At 44.0% G+C, this 16,022-nt stretch overlaps 1 protein-coding gene across 2 annotated transcripts in view; it reads left to right on the top strand.

Annotated features, from left to right (window-relative positions):
* The window catches only part of LOC138472786 (protein-arginine deiminase type-3-like), a 543,016-nt gene that overhangs the window by 138,280 nt on the left and 388,714 nt on the right, over positions 1 to 16,022 (top strand). For both annotated transcript variants that reach the window (XM_069611133.1, XM_069611132.1), the window contains exon 2: positions 2,455 to 2,629. In XM_069611133.1, coding sequence (XP_069467234.1) covers positions 2,455 to 2,629 — 175 coding nt within the window. The remainder of the gene's footprint in view (positions 1 to 2,454; positions 2,630 to 16,022) is intronic.

Raw genomic sequence — 16,022 nt, 5'->3', positions numbered from 1 at the left:
CAGCCCTCTAGCCACCCACTAACCCTAGGCAAAGTCAGGGGAGTCATAGGTGGGAACAGTATTTCTTGTGAATGCCTGCTTTTCTTTACATGGCTTGCAGACCAGGCTAGCGATCTGCAGGCTGGCATACAACTCTACCTGCAGGTCACATCTGGGGCATGCCTTGGTCTGTGACAAAACCCATGCCCAGAATAGACCTGTATACTGAGTCTGCAGGCTAGTAGTAGCTTGATGACCCACCAGAGAAACTTGGGTACTCTGCCATTTGTTATGGCTGAGCCATATGTTGTCACAGGCCATGGCCATTAGCTACTGAAGGTATATCATTTGGAGAAAAAAAAGAAATTCAGTGACGCCCTAGTGACGAACAAAACTCACAAATTGTTTAAGGCCAAAGCTCAAAACGGTACCAACATCAGACAAGGAATTCTAATCGGGTCCAAAAAATAGCCTATCAAGGAAATCCTAGTCATGAATTTGACGGGTCATGACCTATCCCCATACTTAAATTCAGCATTAAGTAAAGGCCTTTCCTTCTGCCCCTCGAATACCCTAGATTATTTCCAGACTAATGTGGATCTTTTCAAATTTAGCACAATTTAGAGATTGAAAAAGTATTTTGCTACAAAAATGTCAAGAAACAACACATCAGCACCAATACCCTCTGCTATAACTACAACAATCGCTGAACGCACAGTACCACTATTGAGCCTAGAAGATTCATCTGAAGAACAAACTCTGGAATCCTTTGCATCAGAAATAAATTTAGACATAGGATTGGCACAAGAAACCAATTTAAAACCCAAATCAACATTCAACCCCAATTTACCAATGGCAACCACAATAGACATCTTTCAGTAACTAATGACTTAAGACCTCACTATTTGGCCAGACACAATAAGAAATTCTTCAAACAAAATTTGACCTATCAGGAAATCAAAGCTATTCAGGACCTAAGTACCAATAAGGAAATTATTTTAAAACAAGCAGACAAAGGTGGAAGAATCGTTTTGCTCTCAACAACTGATTACATCACAATGGCAAATGAACATCTTCAAGACCATAATTGCTATGATGAACTTGAGGACAATCCACTACCAGCATTGACGCATGAATGGAGCATCATGAACAATCATTGGCACGATCAAAGTCTTTTAACTGATGAGGAAAGAGATTTTATGAAAAACACTCATCCCATCATTGCGACAGCCTATTTCATCCCAAAAATTCATAAACTTTTTTTCCAACCAACAAGACGAATCATCAATGGAATCGGTTCCTTAACAGAACCCATCTCTGAGTTTATTGAGCTACATCTTCAACCATTGGCAGCAAGCCTATCCTCTTATATACAGGACACAAAATATATTATTCAACCACTAACTACAGTGAATTGGGAAACAAATTTCAGACTCGTGACACTTGATGTCTCATCTCTTTACACTAGCATCTTACATTCAAAAGGCATCGATGCAACCAACTATTTTTTGAAGACACGCTCAATATCTTATTTACAGAATGAAATGTTATTGGAGATGCTCGTCACACTACAAAACAACATTTTTCTGTTCAATAATGTCATCTAAAGACAAAAACAAGGTACAGCGATGGGGGAAAAATTTGCCCCTGTGTATGCTAACCTTGTTATGGGTCATTTTCAGTTGCAACATCCGGCCTCAGGGTTTCCCTAACTTGCAAGCATTCAATCATTATTATAGCTATTAAGGACATACTAGATCCTGATTTTTATCTGAATTAACATCCAATTAAGCTTATACCCAAATACAGAGGTCATGGTTTATTTCTAATCATCGAGGAAAGATATAAAAATTACCTGTATCCAAGGATTTACAAGACTTTGACTTTGATGTATATTAACATCCAACTAAGCATTTAATTGAAACTCATTAAAACATTTTATTTTTTCAATGCACAGCAAGCTTAAGTCTTTAATATTGAATCTCAACTAAGAACCTATTATTTGGAGGGCACAGAAATCGAAAGATGTCTTCTTAAATTCTGTTTCGAAGGCCACCACCATGAAATGCTCATGATGCCACATATGCCAAGACAATTGACACATACATAGCCACAGGACATATGAAAAAACAGCTAATTAGTACCACAGAATGTTTAGGTACAGTTTGACATTTAAGGGCAAACACAAAACAAAGCCCAATTAAACTGTTTTCCTTTGCAAGCAATACGGGAGATGTCATGATCCGTGGTTGAGTGATGGTTCCATTAGGATGGCTCTGGCTGGGTTATAGTTGCTTTAGAAACTTTTATTTGGCCAATTTGTGGGTTTTATTGTTTTGCACTCCAGCCATAACCTTAAAAGCCACTTCAATAATATTTCCATTGCTTTTATTAAATGTAATCATAATGTGTTTAACTCATTGTTTTCCACGGATATATAACCATTCCCAATGCTAACTGCTTTCTCTGTTTCAGGTGTGTGCCACCGGGAGCTGTGAGCTTTGAAGTGAAGCGTACCGCTGGAGTTCAGGCCACTTACAGACATAGGATGGTACAAACGGAAGCGTCAAGGAATCGGTGGCCTCTGGACAGTGGAGTGGAGGTGCTGGTGTCCATGGATTACTCAAGTGATTCTCTCAATGACAACAAGGTGAGCGGATTCCAGTTACTTCCGGCACTATCAGGTCCTTTTAGATTGACCACGACATTGCATGAAAAGAACGGCCTACATAAATGGTCCTCTCCGTTCAAATTTGATTTTGTAATTCGTTTTAATTCTGAATGGAAGCCTGGGTGAACTGGAGTTGCTGTGTGGTTTTACACCCATTTGTAAATGACACCCGCTATGCATGGCATGCATCATTTGTAACATGGTATCTGCGTGGATTTGTTGCAGATGCAAAAACCATGCAGAATCAAACCCCTCTGTCTGCATGAGAGGGTTTTGCTGGGCATAGATGGTGTATTTTCCACGTGCAACGTCGGTGTGAGGCAGGTGCAGTCTTTAAGTAGTGCCCCTGGCTCTGTGTAGGCAATACATGAAAATCGCTGTGATGGAACATACCATCCAGTGAATTATGTTAGTCAGAAAGAGCACCTATATAGTAAACTAAATCAAGAGGACCTATGTGTTTAAACTGGTACTCCTCTATTGGCAGTTGATCGCTCTGGAAAGCTCTTGAATGTTTAGGTGATTATGTGCGCTTTACAAAATGCAATCGAAATACTAATACTACCAACTATTTGGGCGCTTACAGGTCGATATGTTGCCATGGTAATCCATAGGATTTCTCTTAGGTGCCCTGCCCAGAAGAAGGCTGGCTAGTCTCTGCAGATTTTGATGTAGGAAATAATCAATAGTTGGAAGGTATGCCCTAACTTCTTTGAGCCTCTTGCATGAATCGGAAGGTAACACATGATGTATACATCCAGATAAGGTGCCTGGGTCTGCCTTTCAGTATACAAGGGATATTTTCTGCTTTCTTGCAGGGGACCACTGAGTTTGGGTGTTTAAATTATGCTTTCCGGGAACAAACATTCAGGCGGTAGTGGAATATCTTTCTTTTAGAGGAATCAGCTTTGTAATGTTGTAAGATGCTTCATAAAACATTAAAGTCAATACTATCTGGACAGGAAGACTTTAGACTGGGAAGAGCCCATTATATTGCCGGATCTACACGGCACCACAGACAAGAGAGCAGACCAGCGTCACCAGTGGGGCATCAACTCTGCCAGAAACCAGGAGGATACTGGAAGAATCTCGGGAAGGAACAACTAAAGACATGCCAGTCCTCTTTAGGCAGATAGCCTGTAGATACCATGTGCAGCATTGAAATGGTGGAGATGCCATATCTGTGGTAGGAGCTCACTAACTTGAGGACAAGTGAGAGGTTGTCAAAGAGATGTAGAGCAGGTGTTCCTAGGATTGCAAGAGCGAGAGAGGGCGTGCAAACGCAAGATCTTAAGAGGAAGTGATGTCAATCAGCAGCTGTTCCTAAATGCAAATAGAAGCTGCCAAATTGGGGCACCAAGTGGTCCTCTGGGGGAATTGAAGGAGAGGAAACTTGAAAGCGGGAGAAAACCGAATCCATCACCAGCAACCACCTAGAACTGAGAAACCAACCATTCCCCCTCTACATTGTGGTGATGTGAGTCAGATTCAAAATGTCAGAGAGCGTATCTTAAGCCCCTAATCTCTGGAAGGAGTACCTGCATATCATAAGTTATTCTGGGATACAGAGTGTGATCTCTAATCATTAAGGGCGAAATGAAATAGGTGTAATACTTGTGCTCTAGTGAGAAGAAGAGTCCAATGGGAACAAGAGTGCATACGAGTAAAAAGAACATTGCGGCTACTAATCAAGCAGCCAAGGTACTCAAGAGTCTTTGATCACACTGTTGAGTAAAACAGGGGAGAGCGAGGGATAGCGAGAGAGAAGAGAGCGAGAGCCTGCAAGAGAGATTTAGTGAGAAAGAGAGACTGACAGAAAGAGCGACTGAGAGAGCGAAGGAAGGAGAGAGAGACTATCTCACATCAACAACCCAGCAAGGACTTAAATAACTTGTCCTCTGATGTGACGAAACCAGAGAAGGTGGAAGAAACGGAAGGACCAGGACATGCAGGGACACGCCCCAAAGTGGTAGCCAAATGTAATAAGACAGTCCCAATACTGACAATCTGTTCTTTAAAATATTTGAACTTTGCGTTTTGTCTTGAACCATTCTTTCTGACACCTTGTCACCACTAGAAGATCAGTCAGAGGGTGTTGAATAGCAGATTTGGGTCAGATACTGTCCTAATCTATGGCAATCCTACCGGAGGACATTAAAGGAGCACAAATTGCAACAAATCATGCAGCATAGCTGCACCTAATTTACCTGCAGTCAAAGTCTTCTTTCCATAAAGAAATATTTGTGTTGGGATGTACTTCTGAAGAAGAGAAAGTTTCAGCATGCTGTCAGCTGGCATCGTGGTCTGCTTAAAAAAATAAAGTGCCTTTAGGAACGCCACCGTACCCACTTTATCCATTACTGTGTTTTACACTACAGTATGTCTTTGAAATGAAAACTCCGGACCTTGTTACCCAGCCTGTGCACCCTCCACAAGAAATCTGGGACCAGATACTTAGATACCACTTGGGTGCCAATAAAGCCCTAAAGAGATTCGTTTTTTCCCAAAAGGAGATCTAGCACATAGCGCTAATGGCGTGATATTCTTTTATCTAAAGAAGTGTTTTGGTTGGGTTTTGGTTAAATTTATTAGTGTGGTGCACACCAACATCTGGAGATATCAAACTCTAAATAAATGTCGACCAGCATAAAAACAATGTGAACTATAGTACAGGCTTAAGGATCAAACAACATGCTCCTATCGACGCCAGACACGGCCAACCATGGTCACACAGTTGAAAATACACCATAGTAGCATGTTAATATATGAACTCCGTTAAAACAAATTTACTTTTAAGGACTGCAAAGAAACTTTAAAGTGGCAGGCAAATACTGGTGAGAGGGGTAGAATGCCAGTGGCATACACCACAGAACTGAAGGCACAAACCACTCCATCATTTACGCCGCGGTTCGAAGGTGGATAGCTTAATCTGTTTTGTAAACGCAATATCCATCCAGCAAGATGCAAACATGTTAGGAAAGAAAAGTTGGCAGGTGTGACGTAATGCTTGGCTTTCCAAGTGAATTAATAGATTTTGTTTCCCTAGTCACATGCAGCCAAGTAACATTTCACGCCTGTGGGAACATTGATCTGGTCATTTAGAATAGACGATTAGCCATATGGCTGTTTTCTGCCATTTTTGTACTAGCTACTGACGTACGCCTTTTTGCAGTAGAGAAGCCAAGAGGGGGCCAGCGTATGGATGCTAATGGAGCAGAGATTTTAGCAAATGGGTGAGCTGCGTTGAAAATTAAATTGCGTTGAATTTTGCCCAATTGGTTACAGATCTGTCACTCGCCTATCCCAAACTTATTTTGATGGGTGATTTTAATCTTCGAGTTAACATGCTCACTGGCCCTCAAGCTAAGAATCACATTGCTCTCCGGGCAGATTCCTATTCACATTAGTGGAATCATCGTCCCACGCAAATTCTTGGTAATACGTTTGACCTTATTTCTTCTGAGGAAAGTTGGCTAAATACTTTTCAGCTTCTTCCTATTCTGTGGTCTGACCATTACTTGCTTCCATTCTCGATTGTCCTTGACACTTTGCCTCATGGAGCTCATAAATCATTTCAAATAAGTCACCATTGGGGACGGGTTAACCCAGCCTCAATTGGGTACCTTCTGCTCCCAATTACGCAGAGAGGCGTGGTGCTTGACAAACATGGTCCCTGTAGCTCACTAGTGAATGCCATGATGAGCACTGCCAATGTGCTTGCTCCACAGAGAAACTGTCAGCTAATCGTGCTAAACCCTTGCCTCCCTGGTTTTCTGCAGACCTTGGAGTGCTCAAAAAACGCTGCTGTCATGCTGAGCGCAAATGGCGCAGTGACTATGATTTGTGTACCAAGCAGCTACATAAGCAAGCTCTCCTGGTTTATCAGTCTGCTACTAAAGCTGCTAAATTGTACTTTTACGCTGACCGGATTCTGACAGCCTCTTGTTCTGCCCGTGAATTATTCAGAGTGGCAAGGGAGCTCTCCACTCCTGTTCCTCTCTTGACTGGCGCTTTGCCCACACAAGCTGATTGTGACAGTATTGGCTTATTCTTCAGTATTGGCTACGACTCACGTATTTTGGATCAACCCCTGAGGGGGAATAATCAGATTGGCCTATTTCAGTTTGAACCAGTGAAATAGTCTCCACTTCTCCTCTAAAACTTAGGTCAGCATCTCCTATTGATTCAATTCCCTTGAAAGTCATCCAGGCTTTTCCTGAGGATGCTATTGCCTTGGCTACAGCAGCGTTCCATTCCTTTACATTTGGGATGATTCCAACTTCACTTAAACAAGCTATTATCTCTCCCCTCCTAAAAAAGTCTTATGTGGATCCCTCCTTGCTGGAAAAGTATCGGCCTATCTCCCTTCTGCCTGCTCTCATGAAGTCCGGCTTGTGCCCTCAAATGGGCACAGAGTATATGAGAGTATATTAGTTCCATCTAAGATGTCATTACCTTGCTTCAGGATCGCTGAGAGGACAGAGTTTCGATCTTCCTTGACCTCTGCAGTATTTGATAACTGTTGACCATGAAACTCTATTGCAAGTTTTGAAGAGAATTGGGATCGTAGGTTACCCACTCCAATGGTTCAGATCATTCTTGTCTGACCGGTTTCACAGTGTCACTGCCTACGTTCAAATCTTCCCTAGTGGCAATGACTTGCGGGTCCCTCAGCGCTCTGCCCTGTCTCTGCTTCTGTTTAACCTGTATCTGCTGGCCAACCTAATTGCTGAGCTTGGGGTGTGGTTTTACAACTACGCAGATGATGAGCAGATCCTTTTTTGTCTAAATGCTCCAGGGGTTGATCCTCCTTTCAAACTGTGGAAATGTTTATCTTCCATTGGCGATTGGATGGTATGAACTGGCTTAAACTCAATGTTGTTGGTGGGAGGGGGGCTCTTCAGCTTCTGGGTCCCCATGGAGTGCCAAATACTCGCCTCCCTCCCTGGGACTGTGGCCCCAGCTGTGAATGCTGTAAAAAGTCTTGGAATCAAACTTCTCTCCTCTGTTTAAAATGCCAAATGAGCTTTGCTAAACTCAAAGTATTAAAGACAATTTTGCCATTTCTGCAACCTGAGTCCCAGACCAAGGTGGTCACTTCTTCCATCATGGGGTCCGTGGACTACTGTAATGGCATATACTTGGGTCAACATGCCTTCTTGCTCCAGCGCCTCCAGGTTCTACAGAACTCGGTGGCACAGCTTGCTCTGGGTGCCCCAAGACTGTCTCATTCTTCGGTCATGCTTCGCCAACTGCACTGGCTACCCATTGGGAGCCAGATTAAGTTCAAGACACTTTGATCCATTGTGCCATTTATAATACTGGAGCAGAATATCTGTGGGCTAAACCAACTTTATACAAGTCAGTTCGAACCCTGTAGACTTCCTCACACATCCTTGTAAAGATCCCGAGATGCTAAAGGGCTCGAGAAGGGTGCGGGAGCGGTCCTTTTCAGTCCTGGCTCCTACTCTTTTGAATTCTCTTCCTCTGTCCCTCCGTGAGTTTACTGAGCATCTTCAGTTTTGTAGAAAGCTGAAAAACATATCTTTTTTTCACCTTGAGGTCACCTGCTCAGCTGGTTTGTTTCTCCCCCATTTGTGATGCGTAGCACTTAGATGCTGTTTGGCCTTAGTCTGCGCTTTTCAAATGCCCGTAAAATACTGATGGGGAGCGTTCTTTGCAACTGCATTGAGTTGAGGTGTGAAGCATAAGGTGGAATCAGTTAAGACAGACAAATTATGGACAACTCGAAATAGCAAAAGGTAGGCCCCAGCTCTGATGGCCAAGAGAAAGGTGGCTCGCTAGATCTAGAATCATAGATCAAAAGCAAGAACTCTGACTTTTGAACATCAAGGCAGTCGGTTGTTCCAAAACCAGGCTTAAGCAATCAGAAGACCGTCTCCAACGATGGTGCTGTGGTGATCACAAATCTCACATGCTGGAACCTTGTGCACATCCGGTTAGATGCGTTCTTAGATATTTACCAAACTCAAAGTCATGTAATAGTCCATTACCCTGGGTGTCTTGTTGAAATTCAGTAGTAGCCAGCTTCTCCGAGAGATTGGTCAGAGTTTATGGCTCCTCGGTCTGCCATGGCTTTTTGTAGGGGAGGAGTGATCATCCCTGATATATATCACCTGTGGACAGTGGCCATGTAAAGTATCTTGTTGATAAGCAAGCGTAGAGCGGGTACAATGCTAGGAAGAATATTCTTCTAAACCTTGTATTAAATACTGGTGTGCTAAAGACAAATACTCACCCGGGGAAGGGCGCTCGGAGAATACACAACCACTGCCTGCTTTCCTAGTAACCCAAGGCACTTCCCCAGATGTTTTTTTTTTTTTCTTCCCTTTTTCATTGGTGGAGGCAACAGTGAGCCTCTCCCTGTTGCCTCCCCAACCCCTTCACTTATCTGCGGGACCGGAGCATTGTGCTCCAGTCCTGCTGCTCCTCCCGCCTGGCTGCTCATATAGACCGGGAAAAGGCACTTAGTCCCTTTTCCATATTTCGTTTTTCATCGGGCAATTGGCTGCGCTAGCAGCGCGGATCTCCTGATGAATAATTGCGAAAGTCATTTGCACCCCAGATGAACCCGGGGGGGTGCATGGCTTTCATGCCCTGTCCTTCGCTTCACTCAAGCCTGCCCTAGCTAGGACTTGCGGGCCATTAAAGGCCATTTCCGCCCTCCTGGCAGGGCATGAAAGCCATATCATTTGTACTCCTTGGGACCTGTGAAGACTGCCATCTCCTTGCAAGGACTCTGCCGGCTCGTTTGAAAGATGCCGCTTAGGAATCATACCAGGTTTAACCGCATTCTTGACAATTACATACTTCAGAGGGAAACCGTGGGCCTCATTAGACGTATGGCAGTGCATTAAAAAATGGCAGTAATGTGGTATTAATTCCATTACCACTTAATTACAGCACCGCTGTACTATAGGTTTGGTGTTGAGGTGGAGGATTTTTCTCCAGAAAAAAGCTGGAGGAAAATCTGCTGCCTTATCGCCAATAAGTCTACTCTAATCCTCATGGAGTCCTATGAAATACAAAAATGGGGATTTACACTGCCTAGCACCACTTGTAATCTGGCTGTAAAGCCGCTGGACTAAGAGGCGGGAACAGTAATTTTGTTTGGCGGTATAATTGTTCTTTTATAACACGCTTAATACCGGAGACCAGTTTCTAATCGTGAGCCCAGGATTCAAACCTGTGTTGCAAGAACCTGTGTTGCTATGCGTTGTCTTGCTTCCAAGACAAACTCGTTGCCCCTGAGCTATGCTCCCAGCCTTGTAAATGTGCTGTATTCCACAGAATTACCACCGTAATACGGCCAAACTTGTAATGAGGCCCCACATCTAGTGCAGTGAATTTTCAGCACTAAGCTCAGAGTAGAAAGATTATTCAGGGGGGGATTGAGGAAGTGGTGATGGTGAAGGAAAACTACATTTACTATTATAGTAAAAAGTAATGAAACTCCTGGACTGTCTGATGAGCTAGTGAATTGAATGCCTGGATTTAATAGATGCTAAATTGATACTAGTACGTTTGTGTGAAGAACGATCTGCCTATCGCTTTGTGAAAATACAATAGTCCCTTAGAGGGCATTTTCAACGAGTTACAAAGATCGAACTTGTGCTCCAGCCAATGTCTAGGACTCAATGTTACAGGTGCAAAACCTTAAGTAGTGAGCAAAGAAAGAAATAGACTGTACGGTTACGGTAATCATTCTAGAAGAGGAAATAACGTTCAGAGGCGCAGGGCTGGGAGTGGCAGGAAGATCTTCTGAGAAGGACAAGACAATTGTGTTTTTTGGCTATGCTGTGAATTTGACTGTCATGTGCTCAAAAGGTGACTAAGGAACATCATACATTTTGGATTCAGTAAAACTGTTATAAAAGATAAATAGAAGGCCTCTGCCTTAGGGATGATTTTTGTTGCTCATCGAATATTCAGGAACAAGTAGTTCTCAGAAGTATAAGGGAAGAGCTGTCATTCAGCGAGGTGTTCCTCAGTGTCGCAAGGGTTCGTCTGATATTAGCTCATGTTACTCGCAGCATCTTTAACCGCTGACCTCAAATTAAGAAGCTTGCTCACTACTGTGATCAGACAAATGGACATTGCAGGGGTATTGATAAAAGGACAGTCCAGCGTTTGAGAAAGAAAGCATTATTTTCAGACACCCTAACATATTCGTAGTAAGCCACAAGAGAAAACGAGTCTACTTGAGTGGACTATAATAAGATGTACAATATATGTAATTAACTCAACCTGCAATTGCTAACCATCCAAGCCTAAGTACCCTGGCATGCTAAGGAAGTACCCATGTAACCGGCCGTACTCCACGGTGGTTCAGGGGAACCTCTTCTCGCCAGCCAATGAGAAGGCAGATGGCTTATAGCGAGTGTGATGGAGTACTGAGTGGCACTCTGACCTCTGAGGAGTCCAAAATGAAGAACTAAAGCATATCCGTAGTATAGCAAGACCGAGCAAAAGTGGACTAAGAAGTACTGGCCCTTCTTTACAGGACAACAGAAGGTCCGCTGCACGGCAGTCACCACAGTCACCTGAACGCAGCCCATGATCCGCACTCCCTCACGAAATAGTTAAAGAATAATTTGTTTGCTTCCAGCTTCATTGTGCACAGTGGTATCCAGGCCGCATGGGTATCCAGTGTCTGGCAGCAATCCAGTCAGGTAATGGGGAAACGGTGGACAGCACTCAATGCACCGGGTAATGTCATGCCAATAGCTCCACAAAACGTACCACAGCAGAAGTGAGTGTTAGCCTGCTGTCAGCACCCCATCTTTAGAGAGATTGCCTCTATAAAGCAGGTCTTATGAAGCGGTCATCCTTTACTGTGAAAGGTCAACAATCGAGTGCCCATCGGAAAAGATCTTGCCTCTGGGGGGATCAGGTTAAAACTCCACATACAAGGTGCACTCTCTCCTTTTCCAATGGCTTATTGAAGCCCCAGTGCGATACGAGCAGTGAGCAAAGTGGTAGTGCACCAGCCTGTTACTACAGTGCCTGCCCAGAGTGCCCCTTAGACTCTCTGATGCCCTGAGCGCCACGATCACTTAAGTTTACATGGGTACCAGGGACTGAAATACCCCTAGGCCTGGACCCACAACACTACCAGCTTTACTGACCTTTGTCAATGTAGTGGTGTGGCTTGGTGAAGAACGAAGCGAACTGTAAAATCTGAAGAATACATAAAGAGGCGGGTGGTACCTTAAAGGAGAGTGGGGCACTCCACAGACGTCCAGCCAAATAGATCTCTGCCCCTATTCTGCCTTACTGCCTGCACTGTGTCATTGATCAGTCCGGGGGAGAAGGATACAATATGCCTCTCCTTTGTACAAACAGTAGTAGGATGAGAATCTAGTTCAGTCTGTGAACATCACCGACACTTTTCTTGCACCAGTTGTTGGGGAGTTTCTCACAAGTGACTGACAATCTTGGGATGAGTCTGCAGTGGGACTCCTGGATCAGTCGCTCTTACATCTTCTGGAAATTGAGGGTTGCCATTCCATCTGTTCATTGTCTGTTCTTCCATTGGTGCTTTGCCCTTTTGACTCTCGTTAGGGGATGATTCTTTGATCTTAGCCATTATATTGGTATTTTTCTTTCATAGATGGCTGACATTTCCTCTTCTGGACTCTGCTGTCCCTTGAGAGGACATAGTCCAGTTGTGCTCTCAACACTTGAATTGGTATCTGTGCTTCAAGAATATTTCCTTGTTCTTAGACTCTCACTTTGACACATTGCTGTGATGCAGGTTCGGGCGCTTTCACAGCCTCCTTTGGTTTTTCTTCATTTGATTTTTCTTGCATGCAGATTATGTCTTCTATCAGCACGCCAGTGTCCACTCTGACATCTCGTCATCCTGTCACAATCAAACTGGTGTAGGCACTTCTTCAATCATCATTTGGAACGGCAAAATACATGCAACTGTCTTTAGCATCAACATGTGGGTCACAAATGCTTCTGGAGGCATAATTCTGGGGTCCTGGTGGGACGCTGCTGCCAATTGAAGATTAAACCTGTCCATTTCTTTGTGGATGATAAAGGACTGCCTTGAACTACCTCAAAAGGGTGTCATCTCATTGGATACTAAAGTAAGTGATTCCCAGGAGCCAGATAAGGTTCACCAACTGAAGTATTTATTTTCATAAACAAAAGCAGCCCTCCTGCTGCAGCTGATTCTCAGCTCCAGAAGGTTGGCTCACACATATATACAATGCAATAGACCTGTGTGAGGATTCCAGATCTCCAAGGAGATTACAAAACAAGTTTATTCTGATGTGTCATGGACATGGCAACACAGGATGATGCAACTTTAAACCAGACATGGAAACAAAACCTGTTTATCCTTAGTTATAAATTAAGTGGTAACCTGTTTACTTGTCGGGGCTACCAAGCTGTTCATGTCCATATAAGGATTTTGCATCATAACCTGTTTGTAAGGCAGTTAAAAGATATACAGAAATAGGTTTCACACAACCGTAATCAATTCCCATATAAGGCAAACTTATATACTTATTTCACATGTTTGTAAATGTAATATAACGGGTACTAACTGTAGGTGGCTAATTCTTTGGGAGAGCCTTCTCTCCTGAAAATTTCTCCTAGGACCCCAGCGACCTTTGCACTTGTCCTTTAGGGAACAGAGGTAGTTCGATTCTTCTATTTGGAGAGGTAATCCACCAGAGGTATGTCATACTGGCTGTTTGGTTTCATATGTTCCATAGGGCCAATAAAGTAAACTTTGGGTTTCCCATAGGGTGGCTCTGCAGCCTTAACCCCTGTGAAGTCTTTTCAAATAATTATTGTATAGTACTCTGAGACATTACACCACTTCTACAAACATAAAAAACCATGAGAGAATGATTTATTAAGTCTTTTGTCACTGGCATGGTGGACTGACCCACTGCTGTTTCAACATTCCTGTACTTTGAGCTCACCAATTTGCATCTCTCACTCTGCACACGGTGAGTGTGGAACCTAGGTGTCCTTTGGGGACGTTGAAATGGTAATGGATTTCATGCTAAATGGAAGGACACTCTTCTATCCTTGAAACATCACATGTTCTTTGGCAGTGAGTACAGACATTTGTCTGCATGGTTGTAGCACTGATGGCAGTCCTATTTCATCAGGCCAACTGTCTACAACCAATTGTCCGAGTCAAAGTAGTGCTTCATCTGCAACCTTGGCTTCAGGCCACTCCATCTCATTGATTGTGTAATTTCATTGTCTAGCGATGCATCAGTGCACTCTTCCTTTAAGAATGTGCAGTTGTAGGGTCTTTGCATGGTAGATGCAAAATAGTCCACTTGATTGTTATTCCAACTAGGGATGTCTTCAATTGCGAAATTTGTACTCCTGCAGTCTATGACTTCTGTGTAGGAAACCTGTTACCACCTGGCTGAGCGTGAGCATCAAAAGCTTGCGATTAGTGAATAGGTGGAATTTGGAGCTCCACAAATGTCCTCAAGTATGTAGCTTCCTATCTATAGGTCAGCATCTCTCTATCACTGAAAAGGTTCTTTCAGATGTCAGTAATTTTAAATGCAAATGCCACTGTTTTAGCTACCTCCCCTCCTAGAACTCGGGGATTTTACTAATCTGTAGGCATTTATATCAATTGTGATATACTGTCATGATCTCTGCTTCCAAAAGGTCAGGGTTTTCCCAACTCCCTTGGAAGCAGATCCATAACCCAGGTTCCGAGTGCCAACCAGTCCCAATTGGGACCTTTTGGACCCAGTCCTGGCGCCAGTGGCACCAGGCTCATAAATATGCCCAGTCCCAGCGCTGGAAGTGCCGGGCTCATAATGCTTGGGTGGACTTACCTTCAGCAGACTATGCTGCTTACTTGCCTGCCAGTTGAGTCTCTGATCCTCTTCTGTTTGGAACTACTTTTCCTGTTGGGTGGGGCAGGAGCCACTCCCTAGATTCAGAACACTGGAACTCTTCTGGAAAGCAGGAACTCTTTTCTTAGGCGTGGCTGTGGAAGGAGACACCTAAGCACTACAGGAGGCTATTTAAACCACACCCGATGGATGAATCTTGCTTTGCATTATTCTGCATCCTCAGCAGCAGAACGCTCATCGTGTCTTCTGCATCTGATCCTGCGCCTAAGGAAAAAGGCTTACCATTCTGAATCCAGTCTTCAGCAACGCCTATAAAGACAAGAAAGAACAGGTTAGCATTACGGTCTTCAGTGACAGCTCTTCACTTACCTGGTCCATCGGCTGTCACCAACGCCTCGCGCTGCATTCCGGCATCTGAAAGACAAAGGCTTACCTACTCTTCGTGCGCTCCGGAAGTCTTCACACTGCATTCCGGCATCTGAAAGACAAAAGCTTACCAACTCTTCGCACGCTCCGGAGGCCTTCGGCGCTGCATCCCGCATCTGAAAGACAAAACAAGGTGCGTTTAAAGACATTGGGGAACTTTAATACTCGCGTGCCATTACTCCTTTCCACATCTAACCCAGTGGGTATTCCGGCACCCTGCAGCCGCCCCGAACTTGTACCTGCAAAATAAAAAGACAGTTAGAGCGCATCGTGAAGCAGGCAACAAGCGCTTACTTACGTGCTTCCAGGCGCTTCTATTCATCACACGGGCTCCATCTTCAACTCACTTCAGCCCGCCATCCGCCATCGCCGGAACCCTGCAAAACAAGAGACATCATTACTAAAGACTTTAAAGATATTAGAATTACTCGAAACTTACCGTTCGTGCAGTAAACGACGGACAGCAGTCCTCTGAAGTCAAGAGGCCTGCTCCCTTTATCCAGTGAAGAAACTGGTTACAGCACCCTGCCTCGAGGCAGATGGAGAGCACGGCGTTCACTTACCTAAGGTGAGAGCGTTAACCTTTGGGGTTCTAGAGGAGAAGAGAAAGGGAAGAAGAGAGAGACATTCAATAACCCAGTTCATTAATCCCACATTTTCTATCTGCAGACATCTTACCCTTCGAGCCAGACATACAGTGCACAGAGGTCCAGCCCAAAGAGCCAGCCGTGTGTTACACATCACCTTTGAAGATACGGTATACGCCCAGTCAAGACCGGCGCCTCTACGGGAATCAGGTGAGCGTTACATATACGTTTGCAGCCTGGGATCAAAAGGCCTGAACCTGGTGCACTCACAAACTATGACTTCACTTCTGAAATGCAACTCCCTGCTCTTGTTTACACTCTGCTCCTTTCATCAACTTCAGGAGAAAGAGTTCTGTCTTTGTAGAGAAGTTCATAACAAACTTTTTGTAGTGCACAAACGCCTAGCAAGGACCTGAGGTATTTTCTGGAGTTTGGACCAGAGGCATCAGTGATTGCCTTGATAAGTGATAACACATCACATCACTT

This window comes from Ambystoma mexicanum, chromosome 8 (assembly GCF_040938575.1).
Source record: "Ambystoma mexicanum isolate Mex_15411 chromosome 8, UKY_AmexF1_1, whole genome shotgun sequence".
Taxonomy (NCBI): domain Eukaryota; kingdom Metazoa; phylum Chordata; class Amphibia; order Caudata; family Ambystomatidae; genus Ambystoma; species Ambystoma mexicanum.
The sequence above is the reverse complement of the archived record's forward strand: the minus strand, read 5'-3'. Positions and strand labels throughout refer to the sequence as shown.